Source organism: Heliangelus exortis, chromosome Z (assembly GCF_036169615.1).
Source record: "Heliangelus exortis chromosome Z, bHelExo1.hap1, whole genome shotgun sequence".
In the NCBI taxonomy this organism is placed as follows: Eukaryota; Metazoa; Chordata; class Aves; order Apodiformes; family Trochilidae; genus Heliangelus; species Heliangelus exortis.
Genome location: NC_092454.1, coordinates 1,174,566 through 1,189,606, shown reverse-complemented (window position 1 = coordinate 1,189,606; position 15,041 = coordinate 1,174,566). Strand labels below are relative to the sequence as shown.

Sequence of the window (15,041 nt, the reverse complement as noted above, 5' to 3'; positions counted from 1 at the left end):
TAATTAGTCCTGTAGGTGTTAATCAGTGGTGCAAGAAGATATTTTGTGCTGTAGTTGTTATTCCTGGTCCTTGGAATATTATCCTTTAAAATTATTAATTTGGGACAATGAGAAAATTAAGAAATAATAAAATATTATAATTAATTTTGAGCAGAGGCCAATGTTCTGCTGGCTTCTGGGCCAGAAACCAAACCTCACCTCCCCTTCTGACTCTCCAGATCCTTTTTAAAATTAATTTTTCATCCCCAGGGAAGTTTTTGGGGTCTGGAGCAGCCAAAGAGCCTGAATTAATTCCTGAATTTAGGGAATTGGAGGGCTGGGGGTATTTCTGCTGCAGCCCTTGGGTTGAGCTGTGTGTCCAGTGACTTGGGGGCTGAAATTACTCAAGGCTGGGGAAATTAATTTTTTTTTTTCAATTGAAAGAAGAAAAAAAACTGCTCTGTCCCAATGGGAAAAAAGGAATTCCTTGGTTAGTGCCAAAATTATGATTTTTTTTCTGGGTGAGACAGAAAGAACATTTTTTTTTTTTTTAACTTGGTCAGATGGTAAAGCTGGATTAAAGTGCTTTTAATTAGTCCTGTAGGTGTTAATCAGTGGTGCAAGAAGATATTTTGTGCTGTAGTTGTTATTCCTGGTCCTTGGAATATTATCCTTTAAAATTATTAATTTGGGGCAACGAGAAAATTAAGAAATAATAAAATATTGGAATTAATTTTGAGCAGAGGCCAATGTTCTGCTGGCTTCTGGGCCAGAAACCAAACCTCACCTCCCCTTCTGACTCTCCAGATCCTTTTTAAAATTAATTTTTCATCCCTAGGGAAGTTTTTGGGGTCTGGAGCAGCCAAAGAGCCTGAATTAATTCCTGAATTTAGGGAGTTGGAGGGCTGGGGGTGTTTCTGCTGCAGTCCCTGTTGTTGCCATTGGTTCCTGAGGAGGAGACAAAGCTTTTATTTTATAAAAATACCACTTGAAAATATCTTTAGAGAATTTAATGTATATTTAGAGGAATGCAGGCTATGCTGGGTGCAGTTATGGGATGTGTAAGGTGTGTGTAACTCAGGAGAAGTGGCTCAGCTGTTTTCTGGTGCTGTTTTCAGGTGCTGCTCCTGCCCTGCCAGGGGGTTTGGACTCCTTGAGCTTTCAAGGTGACTTCCAACCCCTAAAATTCTGTCACTCTGTTCCAGGAAGGTGTTTTTTCCCCCAATTTCTCCACCAGCTGCTGCCCAAAATGACCCCATCCCACCTTGCTGCATCCCAAACTCCAAGAAGAACATCAGGAGAACTTCTGCCCTTTGAGGGACACAACCAGAGGGATTCTTTACTAAGGAGGAGACATCACTTTTATGGTTTTTTGGAAGGAAAAAAACCCTTTTTACATGATTTTTTTTTTTCCTCTTTGCTGCAGGAAACGTGCAACCCACAGTGCTGGGAAAAGGAAGGGCAGCCAGAAGGACCTGAGACCTCCAGATTTATGGATCCACCACGAGGAGATGGAAATGAAGAACATTGAGAAACCCACAAGCTTGGACCCTGCAGGAAGGGAATCACCAATGCAGAGCTGCCAGGACATCACCCCTGGCAGCCACAGCCAGGCAGAAACACAACTGGGCACCAAAAGTGCCCCCCAAACTGGTGAGAAGCCCCAAGGAGAGATGGGAATTGGCTGGGATGCCCTTGGAGGGGGAAATTAAAATCCTAAAATCAAAAAACTTTGGGTTGGGGTTGGGATATTTTCAGGTCCAACCTCATTCCGTGGTCTCCCAAGTTTTTTTTCTCCATCAGCAGCAGCCAAATGGTTCAGGAGGAGACTGGAAAAGTGAGAGCTCTGCTCCTGGTGTTGGGAGATGTTTTTCTAGATGGTTTTTTGCAGTGGTTTCAGACTGGGGGAAAGCTCATCTGTTCAGAAAATCAGCTGAAAATCCAAGTTTTTTTAAGGTTTTTAAACCCAGAGAGGAAGAAGAGGCATAGAAAAGGTTAAAAAAAAATTAAAAAATAAATAAAAATAAAATAAATTAAAAATATTAAAAAAAAAGAGAAAGGGAGCAGAGGGAAAACATGGTCAGGAAGAAGGGCAGCAGGAGGAGACTGAGGAAACTTAGAGAAAAGAAAAATTCTGTAAGAAAAATGAGTTTTCAGTGAACTTTTCTCCACCTTTTTCTGACCCCCAGCACATCACAGGTTTCACTGGAGCTGAGAAGATTTTTTTTTTTTCCACCAACTTGGTAGGAATCAAGGGGTGTGGAGAGAGGGATGGAGAGTGAGGCACAGCCCAGGAGCTGGAAAAATATAAATATTTGTGTGGAATTCACTGTGGAGATGCTGCTCCAGTCCAGGAGGAGACTGGAAAAGTGAGAGCTCTGCTCCTGGTGTTGGGAGATGTTTTTCTAGATGGTTTTTTGGAGTGGTTTCAGACTGAGGGAAACCTCATCTGTTCAGAAAATCAGCTGAAAATCCAAGTTTTTTTAAGGTTTTTTAACCCAGAGAGGAAGAAGAGGCACAGACAAGTTAAAAAAAATAATTTTTAAGAAGTAAAATAAATAAGAAATTAAAAAAAGAAAAAGGAGAAAGGGAGCAGAGGGAAAACATGGTCAGGAAGAAGGGCAGCAGGAGGAGACTGAGGAAACTTAGAGATAAGAAAAATTCTGTAAGAAAAATGAGTTTTCAGTGAACTTTTCTCCACCTTTTTGTGACCCCCAGCACATCACAGGTTTCACCTGAGCTGAGAAGATTTTTTTTTTCCACCAACTTGATAGGAATCAAGAGGTGTGGAGAGAGGGATGGAGAGTGAGGCACAGCCCAGGAGCTGAAAAAAAATAAATATTTGTCTGGAATTCACTGTGGAGATGCTGCTCCAGTCCAGGAGGAGACTGGAAAAGTGAGAGCTCTGCTCCTGGTGTTGGGAGAGGAGTTTCTGGGTGGTTTTTTGCAGTGGTTTCAGACTGGGGGAAAGCTCATCTGTTCAGAAAATCAGCTGAAAATCCAAGTTTTTTTAAGGTTTTTAAACCCAGAGAGGAAGAAGAGGCATAGAAAAGGTTAAAAAAAATAATAAAAAAAAAAAAATTAAAAAATATAAAAAAAAAGAGAAAGGGAGCAGAGGGAAAACATGGTCAGGAAGAAGGGCAGCAGGAAGAGACTGAGGAAACTTAGAGATAAGAAAAATTCTGTAAGAAAAATGAGTTTTCAGTGAACTTTTCTCCACCTTTTTCTGACCCCCAGCACATCACAGGTTTCACTGGAGCTGAGAAGATTTTTTTTTTTCCACCAACTTGGTAGGAATCAAGGGGGTGGAGAGAGGGATGGAGAGTGAGGCACAGCCCAGGAGCTGAAAAAATATAAATATTTGTGTGGAATTCACTGTGGAGATGCTGCTCCAGTCCAGGAGGAGACTGGAAAAGTGAGAGCTCTGCTCCTGGTGTTGGGAGAGGAGTTTCTGGGTGGTTTTTTGCAGTGGTTTCAGACTGGGGGAAACCTCATCTGTTCAGAAAATCAGCTGAAAATCCAAGTTTTTTTAAGGTTTTTAAACCCAGAGAGGAAGAAGAGGCATAGAAAAGGTAAAAAAAAATAGAAAGATGTAAAAAATAAATTAAAAAAAAATTAAAAAAAGAAAAAGAGAGAAAGGGAGCAGAGGGAAAACATGGTCAGGAAGAAGGGCAGCAGGAAGAGACCGAGGAAACTTAGAGAAAAGAAAAATTCTGTAAGAAAAATGAGTTTTCAGTGAACTTTTCTCCACCTTTTCCTGACCCCCAGCACATCACAGGTTTCACCTGAGCTAAGAAGATTTTTTTTCCACCAACTTGATAGGAATCAAGGGGGTGGAGAGAGGGATTGAGAGTGAGGCACAGCCCAGGAGCTGAAAAAATAAAAATATTTGTCTGGAATTCACTGTGGAGATGCTGCTCCAGTCCAGGAGGAGACTGGAAAAGTGAGAGCTCTGCTCCTGGTGTTGGGAGAGGAGTCTCTGGGTGGTTTTTTGCAGTGGTTTCAGACTGGGGGAAAGCTCATCTGTTCAGAAAATCAGCTGAAAATCCAAGTTTTTTTAAGGTTTTTTAACCCAGAGAGGAAGAAGAGGCAAAGAAAAGGTAAAAAAAAATAGAAAGATGTAAAAAATAAATTAAAAAAAAATTAAAAAAAGAAAAAGAGAGAAAGGGAGCAGAGGGAAAACATGGTCAGGAAGAAGGGCAGCAGGAGGAGACTGAGGAAACTTAGAGATAAGAAAAATTCTGTAAGAAAAATGAGTTTTCAGTGAACTTTTCTCCACCTTTTCCTGACCCCCAGCACATCACAGGTTTCACCTGAGCTGAGAAGATTTTTTTTTTTCCACCAACTTGATAGGAATCAAGAGGTGTGGAGAGAGGGGTGGAGAGTGAGGCACAGCCCAGGAGCTGAAAAAATATAAATATTTGTCTGGAATTCACTGTGGAGATGCTGCTCCAGTCCAGGAGGAGACTGGAAAAGTGAGAGCTCTGCTCCTGGTGTTGGGAGAGGAGTTTCTGGGTGGTTTTTTGCAGTGGTTTCAGACTGGGGGAAACCTCATGTGTTCAGAAAATCAGCTGAAAATCCAAGTTTTTTTAAGGTTTTTAAACCCAGAGAGGAAGAAGAGGCATAGAAAAGGTTAAAAAAATTAAAAAATGAATAAAAATAAAATAAATTAAAAATATAAAAAAAAAGAGAAAGGGAGCAGAGGGAAAACATGGTCAGGAAGAAGGGCAGCAGGAAGAGACTGAGGAAACTCAGAGATAAGAAAAATTCTGTAAGAAAAATGAGTTTTCAGTGAACTTTTCTCCACCTTTTTCTGACCCCCAGCACATCACAGGTTTCACTGGAGCTGAGAAGATTTTTTTTTTTCCACCAACTTGATAGGAATCAAGGGGTGTGGAGAGAGGGATTGAGAGTGAGGCACAGCCCAGGAGCTGAAAAAATAAAAATATTTGTGTGGAATTCACTGTGGAGATGCTGCTCCAGTCCAGGAGGAAACTGGAAAAGTGAGAGCTCTGCTCCTGGTGTTGGGAGAGGAGTTTCTGGGTGGTTTTTTGCAGTGGTTTCAGACTGGGGGAAAGCTCATCTGTTCAGAAAATCAGCTGAAAATCCAAGTTTTTTTAAGGTTTTTAAACCCAGAGAGGAAGAAGAGGCATAGAAAAGGTAAAAAAAAAAAATAGAAAGATGTAAAAAATAAATTAAAAAAAAATTAAAAAAGAAAAAGAGAGAAAGGGAGCAGAGGGAAAACATGGTCAGGAAGAAGGGCAGCAAGAAGAGACTGAGGAAACTTAGAGATAAGAAAAATTCTGTAAGAAAAATGAGTTTTCAGTGAACTTTTCTCCACCTTTTTCTGACCCCCAGCACATCACAGGTTTCACCTGAGCTGAGAAGATTTTTTTTTTTCCACCAACTTGATAGGAATCAAGGGGGTGGAGAGAGGGATGGAGAGTGAGGCACAGCCCAGGAGCTGAAAAAATATAAATATTTGTGTGGAATTCACTGTGGAGATGCTGCTCCAGTCCAGGAGTTTTTTTTCTCCATCAGCAGCATCCAAATGGTCCAAGAGGAGACTGGAAAAGTGAGAGCTCTGCTCCTGGTGTTGGGAGAGGAGTTTCTGGGTGGTTTTTTGCAGTGGTTTCAGACTGGGGGAAACCTCATGTGTTCAGAAAATCAGCTGAAAATCCAAGTTTTTTTAAGGTTTTTAAACCCAGAGAGGAAGAAGAGGCATAGAAAAGGTTAAAAAAAATAATTTTTAAGAAGTAAAATAAATAAGAAATTAAAAAAAAAAAAAAAAAAGAGAAAGGGAGCAGAGGGAAAACATGGTCAGGAAGAAGGGCAGCAGGAGGAGACTGAGGAAACTTAGAGAAAAGAAAAATTCTGTACGAAAAATGAGTTTTCAGTGAACTTTTCTCCACCTTTTTCTGACCCCCAGCACATCACAGGTTTCTCTTCAGGTAAGAAGATTTTTTTTCCACCAACTTGATAGGAATCAAGGGGGTGGAGAGAGGGATGGAGAGTGAGGCACAGCCCAGGAGCTGAAAAAATAAAAATATTTGTGTGGAATTCACTGTGGAGATGCTGCTCCAGTCCAGGAGGAGACTGGAAAAGTGAGAGCTCTGCTCCTGGTGTTGGGAGAGGAGTTTCTGGGTGGTTTTTTGCAGTGGTTTCAGACTGGGGGAAAGCTCATCTGTTCAGAAAATCAGCTGAAAATCCAAGTTTTTTTAAGGTTTTTAAACCCAGAGAGGAAGAAGAGGCATAGAAAAGGTAAAAAAAAAATAGAAAGATGTAAAAAATAAATTAAAAAAAAATTAAAAAAGAAAAAGAGAGAAAGGGAGCAGAGGGAAAACATGGTCAGGAAGAAGGGCAGCAGGAGGAGACTGAGGAAACTTAGAGATAAGAAAAATTCTGTAAGAAAAATGAGTTTTCAGTGAACTTTTCTCCACCTTTTCCTGACCCCCAGCACATCACAGGTTTCACCTGAGCTGAGAAGATTTTTTTTTTTCCACCAACTTGATAGGAATCAAGAGGTGTGGAGAGAGGGATGGAGAGTGAGGCACAGCTCAGGAGCTGGAAAAATATAAATATTTGTGTGGAATTCACTGTGGAGATGCTGCTCCAGTCCAGGAGTTTTTTTTCTCCATCAGCAGCATCCAAATGGTTCAAGAGGAGACTGGAAAAGTGAGAGCTCTGCTCCTGGTGTTGGGAGAGGAGTTTCTGGGTGGTTTTTTGCAGTGGTTTCAGACTAGGGGAAAGCTCATCTGTTCAGAAAATCAGCTGAAAATCCAAGTTTTTTTAAGGTTTTTTAACCCAGAGAGGAAGAAGAGGCACAGACAAGTTAAAAAAAATAATAATTTTTAAGAAGTAAAATAAATAAGAAATTAAAAAAAGAAAAAGGAGAAAGGGAGCAGAGGGAAAACATGGTCAGGAAGAAGGGCAGCAGGAGGAGACTGAGAAAACTTAGAGATAAGAAAAATTCTGTAAGAAAAATGAGTTTTCAGTGAACTTTTCTCCACCTTTTTCTGACCCCCAGCACATCACAGGTTTCACTGGAGCTGAGAAGATTTTTTTTTTTCCACCAACTTGATAGGAATCAAGGGGTGTGGAGAGAGGGGTGGAGAGTGAGGCACAGCCCAGGAGCTGAAAAAATATAAATATTTGTCTGGAATTCACTGTGGAGATGCTGCTCCAGCCCAGGAGGAGACTGGAAAAGTGAGAGCTCTGCTCCTGGTGTTGGGAGAGGAGTTTCTAGATGTTTTTTTGCAGTGGTTTCAGACTGAGGGAAATCTCATCTGTTCAGAAAATCGGCTGAAAATCCAAGTTTTTTTAAGGTTTTTTAACCCAGAGAGGAAAAAGAGGCATAGAAAAGGTTAAAAAAAATTAAAAAATAAATAAAAATAAAATAAATTAAAAATATAAAAAAAAAGAGAAAGGGAGCAGAGGGAAAACATGGTCAGGAAGAAGGGCAGCAGGAGGAGACTGAGAAAACTTAGAGAAAAGAAAAATTCTGTAAGAAAAATGAGTTTTCACTGAACTTTTCTCCACCTTTTCCTGACCCCCAGCACATCACAGGTTTCACCTGAGCTGAGAAGATTTTTTTTTTTCCACCAACTTGATAGGAATCAAGGGTGTGGAGAGAGGGGTGGAGAGTGAGGCACAGCCCAGGAGCTGAAAAAATATAAATATTTGTTGGAATTCACTGTGGAGATGCTGCTTGTGGGTGAAATCATGGAATAATTCCTGAATTCTCAGGTGTAGGGCTGTAAATAATGGAGGGGACTATTTCAGGTGCTTTTATCCCTTACCCATAGCTCCTCTTCTTGCAAGAGAATAAAAATTTCAAGGGAAGAGCTTTCATCTTTCTAAGCAGAGCTCATTTTCTGTCCCTGACATGGGGTTTGAGCTGTTTGATGAAGATAATTGTGACAATTCTTTTTACTACAAAGCTCCCTGGTGGGGAAAACAGAGCCAGAAGCTTTTCCTTGCCCAGGGAGATGGATTTGATGGGAGGGAAGGATCCCAGCAGATGAGGAAATTAATGACAAGGGGCTGAGCTGAAAAAAAGAAAAAAAAAAAATAGTCTTTCCATGCAAATCTTTCTTTTTTGCTTATTTTTCAAGACTCTGGGTTTGCTTGGGTACATCAGAGAGGAAGAGTGGGTTTTGAGCTTACCTGGATGACAGCATTAAACTGATTTCCAGGGTTTATTAGAACAGCAAATTAAGGAAATATAAAATTCCCAAGGGGTGAAGCTAGAAAGAAGAAAAAAAAGCTTTTTTTTGCTTCATTGCCATTCACCCAGCATCCAGTTCCAAGCCCATTTTCTTTCTGACAAGCCTATTCTCTGGAATCTTCCAGATATCCTGGAATAATGTCATGGAATCCAAGCATCTGTATTTCAAAATTAACCAGAATCTCTCATTTCTGCAGCTGCTGGATGTTTTAAATGTAATAAACATTTTAAATGTAATAAACAGATGGTTTGGAGTTAATTTGGACATGAAACAGCATCATTCAGCTCTCAGATCCTGACGTGCTGGGTGTCACCCAGCAGCAAATAAAGGCAAAATCCAGGCATGGCTTGTAAAAAAAAAATAAAAAACCCAAAAAAACCTAAGATGCAGAGGCTGGAAGAGGCACTGTGAGTTACCAGGTCTGTAGGCAGCACCATCTGGACTTGGGACTTGGTGACATCTCCCAAGGAAGGGGATAATTCCAAGCCCTGCCAGGTTTTGGAGGCACCTGGATTTCTGCTGGAGCCTCGAATTTGAAAAGAAATTGCTGAGAGGAAAGTTACCAGAAAAATGCAATCTTTTTTACCAAAGGTTTTTAAGATCATTTCAGGGACAAATTAAAAAAAAAAAAGGCCATAAAGTCCTTCATTTTCTTACAGAAAAATACAATTTTTTTGGCCAAGGCAGGCAGGGCGGCCTGTGCTGCTCTTCCCAGGTGCTGCGAGTTAATGAGCTGTTAAAAAAAACCCAAAGAAACCCCAAACCCTCTTGATCTTTCTGCTAGCTCCCAGGTGAAGCAAATTATTAATTTCCAGCTCTTTCAGCTGAGTTATTTTGCTGTTTTTCTCCAGGCCCTGAGACAGAAGAGGTTGGGAGCACCATGTCCACCTTGGAGCGTTCGCTGGCTGCCCGCAGAGCCACCCGGGCCAAGCTGATGATCCCCATGGATCCCCAACCCAGCAACCCTCGTGAGTAGCAGGATTTTGGATCCCCAGCCCTCCCTTTAGATGCTCATCCATGTGAATATCCCATGGGATTTTCCTGATTTACTCCAGGAGTTACAGCTTGGGGAGTTCAATAGCATTCGCCACTTAAGTTCTCCATCCGGAATCAAGGAGAGGGCTGGGAGTTTGCCAGGCAGAAAAAGTGGGGAAAAAAGGGTGGGGTTTCAGGTTTTTTTCAGTTTTTATTTTTTTTTTAGAAATCATACTGCTGCCCTTAGGCTGTTAGACTCAGCCCAGGCTAAGCCTCAAGAGTCAGCAGTTCTGTTTGGGTGGGTAGGGATGGATCAATCCCTCTCTTCCCCTCTGTCTCTCTTCCCCTCTGTCTCTCTTCCCCTCTGTCTCTCTTCCCCTCTGTCTCTCTTCCCCTCTGTCTCTCTTCCCCTCTGTCTCTCTTCCCCTCTGTCTCTCTTCCCCTCTGTCTCTCTTCCCCTCTGTCTCTCTTCCCCTCTCTCTCTCTTCCCCTCTCTCTCTCTTCCCCTCTGTCTCTCTTCCCCTCTCTCTCTCTTCCCCTCTCTCTCTCTTCCCCTCTCTCTCTCTTCCCCTCTCTCTCTCTTCCCCTCTGTCTTTCTTCCCCTCCCTCTGGAAAGTTTTAAATCTCAGCACAAAAATGAGAAAAGTTGGACCAGGTGATCCCTGAGGCCCCTTCCAACCTGACTTTCTAGAATTCCATGATTATTAAATCCTTAAAAACAGGGATAGGAGTTCAAGCTGGCAGGGCAGGCAGCTTTGTGACACACAGATATGAATTGTGATGCTGGTTTTATTATTATTTTTCTTGTTATCATCAGTATTATATTAATAATTGTTATTATCATCATTGGTTTTTATTATTCTAATTTTTTTTATTTTTATTATCATCATCATCTGAACATTATTGCCATTCCTGCTATATTTTTTTAGAGTTGGCCATGCCACCAGGGGGTGGTTTTTTTTTTTTTTGTAATAAAGAGCAGCTCTCTTCTCAAATCAAATAAATGAGGAGGAAAACATTTTGTAAGAGGTGTTAACCAGAGCACTAACAAATTTCAGAGATGAAGGGAATCTTTTTCAAAAATTTCAGAGATGAAGGGAATCTTTTTCAAGACAGGAAGGCTGGAGAGCATTAAAGAGCTTCTGCCATTCTCCAGAATTTATTAAAATTTATGACAATTTCTCAAGTGACTTTGTTTCTGAGCAAAGGAGGGGGATTAATTGAGAACCCCCAATTTTGAGGACTGATTTTGGAGGAGGATGAAGCTTGGGGTCTCCAAGCAGCCTTGAGATGAGTCTCTTGAGAGCTTCCAAGTTCCACCTCTGAGCAGACAAAAGAGATCCCATCAAAAATTTATAGGAATTGGGAAATCTTTGTACAGAGTTCAAGCAATGAACCTGTGCTGACAGAAATCCATTTCACATCACCAGTGATATATTTAAAAAAAATAAAATTAAATGGAACTGAATGAAGGAGAGGAGGGGGAGGAACCTACCATAGATTTGTTCAGTCAGTTACTGGGGTTCCCTTAATTTGTGGGGTTTTTTGGGTGTAATTCAGGTCATGCCACTCAGCTTCAAACCAGAGGTGCCCAAAGAGAGCCTGAATCCCAGTTTTTCTCAACATTTTTCTCCCTCCAACCTCTTTATGGTCTGGAAAGAAGATCTCTGCCCCCCTGGGCTGTGCCATGGGGAATGTTCCCATCCTGATCCCACAATTAGGCAGTTTCCCCTTTTTTTAATTTTTTTTTTCAGTGGGATTCCTTTTGAGTTGAAGGAAAGAGCAGTCCAAGGAACTGGGGAGAGGTCTAGTGGTGTAAATAAAATCAGAACCCAAATCAATTGGAGTTATGATGGGTCAGGAGCACTGTTAGTAAAAACCACCTGGTTTCTAGAGGAAAGTGCTTCTAAAATATTCCCTTTTTTCCAGTCAAGTGATTCATTTGGAGGAATTAAGGCCTCATTTCTCTTTATTTATATTTCCAGCAGGCTCCAGCTAATTAGCAGTGACAGCTTATTATGATTGTCTGCAAATATTGAACCTCAGATGTCTAAAAGTCTCATTTGTGCAGGCTGAGTTAGGTGGTGTTTGTTTTGGGGGTTTTTTTCCCCCCCAGAAAATAAACTTGCAGCTTTGTCAGATGAGATGCTTTAATTAATTTCTCTCCATTTCCCTGAAAACAATTAGCAGCAGCCAGTGATTCAATTAACTAATTCTGAAGTTAAAAATCCCCACATCTTTTTAACTGCTAAAGCCTGAATCTGGAAGCCCCCACCCTCAGGCTTGGAGAAAAAATACAGCCCATAATTTTGCTTCCTGAAGTGGAAGGAGCAGAAAGCAGATGAATTTGAGGAGGTTTTAGTTTGAATAATTGTGGAAGTTTTTGCAGAGTTTTCCATTTCACTCTTGTAATTCCCCCAATTTCTGGTTGTAATCTGTATTTATGGACCAGGAACAAGTTAATTTGCAGAGAGTTTGCTGCTGCCCTTTGTGTTTTGTTTTTTTTTCAGTTTATTCTCCTCCCCCCAATGCCAGCAAATCAGAAAAAACCTATTTTTTTCTCAGGGCAACCTGACTACATTGCCTCAGTTGCCTTGGCAGCCTCTGGGGTGCTGGAATATAATTCAAAACCTCCTACTTTGTCATTTTTCTGAGCTGCTCTTAGGTGCTGCTTGGGTTTTTTTTTTATTTATTTCTTTTTTTTCCATCTGCTACCCAGCCCATTTGAAATATAGAGCAGTGTTTAGGGAGCTCTGTGATTTGGGCAGGGAATTTCTGGTTTCAGTGGCTCAGTTATTTGCTATTAAGTGGAAATTCAATTGCTGCCAGGCAGTGAGAGGACAGATTTGGTGTCATATTTGCTTGAAATTGATTGAAAATGTTGGATGGGCCCTTTTTTTTTTTTTCCCCATGGCTGGACAAAAGAGAGTTGCAAAGAACACCAATCCTGTCTTCCTTGGAAAAATGACAGTGCTCTGGAGCCAGGCCCTAAAAAAAAATGAAGGGATGGACTGGGATAAAGAAGTTGTTCTTTAATTTAGCACAAAATTATCCCAGCATTGAAATCCAAGAATTTCACATCATTTCAGCTCAAAAAATTCAGATTTTTAGCTGCTCCCTTGGTCCTCCAGGTTTGGGCATCCCTGATGATGGGTTGAGGGGTGACTTGGCTTTTGGCTCCAAAAGGAAAATAAAGGAGAGAACTCACAGGAAAGTCTAAATTTAGCACAAAATTATCCCAGCATTCAAATCCAAGCTTTTCACATCATTTCAGCTCAAAAAATTCAGATTTTTAGCTGCTCCCCTGCTCCTCCAGGTTTGGGCATCCCTGATGATGGGTTGAGGGGTGACTTGGCTTTTGGCAAAGGTGCAAAATAAAAGCTCCCTCTGAGCTTTTTGGGTCACCTTGGGCTGGTGTCACCACCCTGTGTCAGAGCTAGAATTGTGAAAAGCATCTTCAGGGTTACAAAACTGTTTCAAATTCCTGTCTGGAAGGTTCTGGAGAAGCCAAACTTCTCATCAAAGAGCCAAAAAAAGGCTGCTGATTGTTGCCCTGAGGAAAATTTCCAAGCTGATTCCTAAGAGGCCCTGAGGAAGTTCTGATTTGTGGGGTGGTGTTGTTATCACCCATTCTTCAAGCCCTGGCTCTTGAAAATTAAGGAGAGAACTCAGAAGCAGCTCTAAATTTAGCACAAAATTATCCCAGGATTGAAATCCAAGCTTTTCACATCATTTCAGCTCAAAAAATTCAGGTTTTTAGCTGCTCCCCTGCTCCTCCAGGTTTGGGCAGCCCTGATGATGGGTTAAGGGGTGACTTGGCTTTTGGCTCCAAAAGGAAAATAAAGGAGAGAACTCAGAGGCAGCTCTAAATTTAGCACAAAATTATCCCAGCATTGAAATCCAAGAATTTCACATCTTTTTAGCTCAAAAAATTCAGATTTTTAGCTGCTCCTCTGCTCCTCAGAGGTTTGGGCATCCCTGATGATGGGTTGAGGGGTGACTTGGCTTTTGGCTCCAAAAGGAAAATAAAGGAGAGAACTCACAGGAAAGTCTAAATTTAGCACAAAATTATCCCAGCATTGAAATCCAAGCTTTTCACATCATTTCAGCTCAAAAAATTCAGATTTTTAGCTGCTCCCCTGCTCCTCCAGGTTTGGGCATCCCTGATGATGGGTTGGGGGTGACCACTGGGGACATCTGAGGGTGTGGGGGACATTGGTGTGAAGCTGGCAGAGGGGATGGAAGAGTTGGAGGAGCCTCAAGAGGGCAGCAGGATCTCCTTTTCAGTTTTTTTTCAAGGGATAGAAAGCAACTCCAGAAATGCAGCTGAGGAACAGACAAGAATTTCACAGAGAACTCATCACACAGCTCACTTGGAGTCCTCTGGCTACCAAAGGGGGTAGTTCTGGAGGCAGAGGTGGTTTCTGTGGGCAGAAAGATATTTTTTAGTGAGCATTTGGGTGCTTTCTTTTGGAAACATTTTTTTTTTTTTCATCTGTAAACCCTGGTTTGGGTTGGAAGGGACCTTCAAAAATCACCTGGTGCCAAGACTAAAGACTTAAATTTTTTTTTTTTTTTTTCATTTAACTTTTTCTCTCTTTTCTTTTCCTTTTAGCTGTGGTCAGTGCCATCCCAGTGCCAACTCTAGAAAGTGCCCAGTACCCTGGGATCCTGCCATCCCCCACCTGTGGGTACCCCCACCCCCAGTTCACCCTCCGCCCGGTGCCCTTCCCCACCCTCTCTGTGGACAGGACCTTTGGAGCAGGACGAAGTCAGTATCCTATTTTTTTTTCTTTTCTTGCCTCTAAAAGTGCTTGGGAAGAAGTTGGGTTGAAGCACTGGGGTTGATTTTGATGCAAATCACATTCTCTTGGTTTGTTTGGGGGTTTTTTGGGGGTTGGGCTGGTTTGGGAGCATCACCTGGCTGTGGGTTGCCTCTCCTCCTGCAGTAGCTCCAGTTGCAATTTCCAATCCCTGCTGAAGCCCTTCAGAGTTGTTGGATCTTTAAGCCAAACCTTTCTTTTCCACTCTGCTTTCCTTGCCTTTCTGCATAATGAGGATATTCCCAGAAAAGTGCGAGGATCCAGAGCAATCCTTCAGCCCGAGGCACAATCTGGGATCAGCAGGCAGTAAAATCCATGTAAAAATCTAAAATCCATGTAAAAATCTAAAATCCATGTAAAAATCTAAAATCCATGTAAAAAAAAAATCCATATAAAATCCATAACAGCTCTGACACTCCCTCTCCACCCAGGTTTAGCTGCCCTCATTGCTAGAAACCTTTCCTTCATCTCCTAAATTATTAAAGTTTCAGCCAGTTTTTTCTTGCTTCCATCAGAGCCAAGAACTCAGTTTCTTTCCTTCCTTCTCCAAGTCCTTCAGCACCTTGGAATATTCCATCTCACATCGCTCATCTCCAGCCTCATTGCTTCTCCTCAGTAATAACTTTGTGGTTTGGGAGTCCCCAGGACCATTCTTCACCCTAAACCCCCCAGCACCACCTTCCAAACTTCCCCAGCAGCCTCTTCCTCACCATCTGCCTCTGGCATTATTTTTTGGGGGGGGGTTTATGTTTTCTAAGGGTTCTCCCTTAGTCCTGGTGAATACCAGCTCAGAATTTTTGCCAAATTGATGTCAAGTTGGGGTTCATGCTGTCTCCCCAATGCCAATCCCTTCCTTTCAGTCTGGTTGATGATCTCCTTTCAAACCCAGGTGGGAAATTCCTCTGGAGGGGCTCTCTGGCTCCATCAGCTTTTTTTTTTTTTTTTGCTCCATGGGATGCACAGAAACAAAGTAGATGGAGTTTCTGGCTTGGAATGGATAAAATGTTGGGTTAAATTAATCCCCCTGGGCCTGAGC

At 41.7% G+C, this 15,041-nt stretch overlaps 1 protein-coding gene across 1 annotated transcript in view; it reads left to right on the top strand.

Annotated features, from left to right (window-relative positions):
• The window catches only part of DCC (DCC netrin 1 receptor), a 496,140-nt gene extending 481,660 nt beyond the window's left edge, over positions 1 to 14,480 (top strand). The window contains exons 24-27 of the mRNA XM_071730797.1: positions 1,406 to 1,632; positions 9,059 to 9,175; positions 13,798 to 13,953; positions 14,437 to 14,480. Coding sequence (XP_071586898.1) covers positions 1,406 to 1,632; positions 9,059 to 9,175; positions 13,798 to 13,953; positions 14,437 to 14,480 — 544 coding nt within the window. The remainder of the gene's footprint in view (positions 1 to 1,405; positions 1,633 to 9,058; positions 9,176 to 13,797; positions 13,954 to 14,436) is intronic.
• The last annotated feature ends 561 nt before the right edge of the window (positions 14,481 to 15,041 follow it).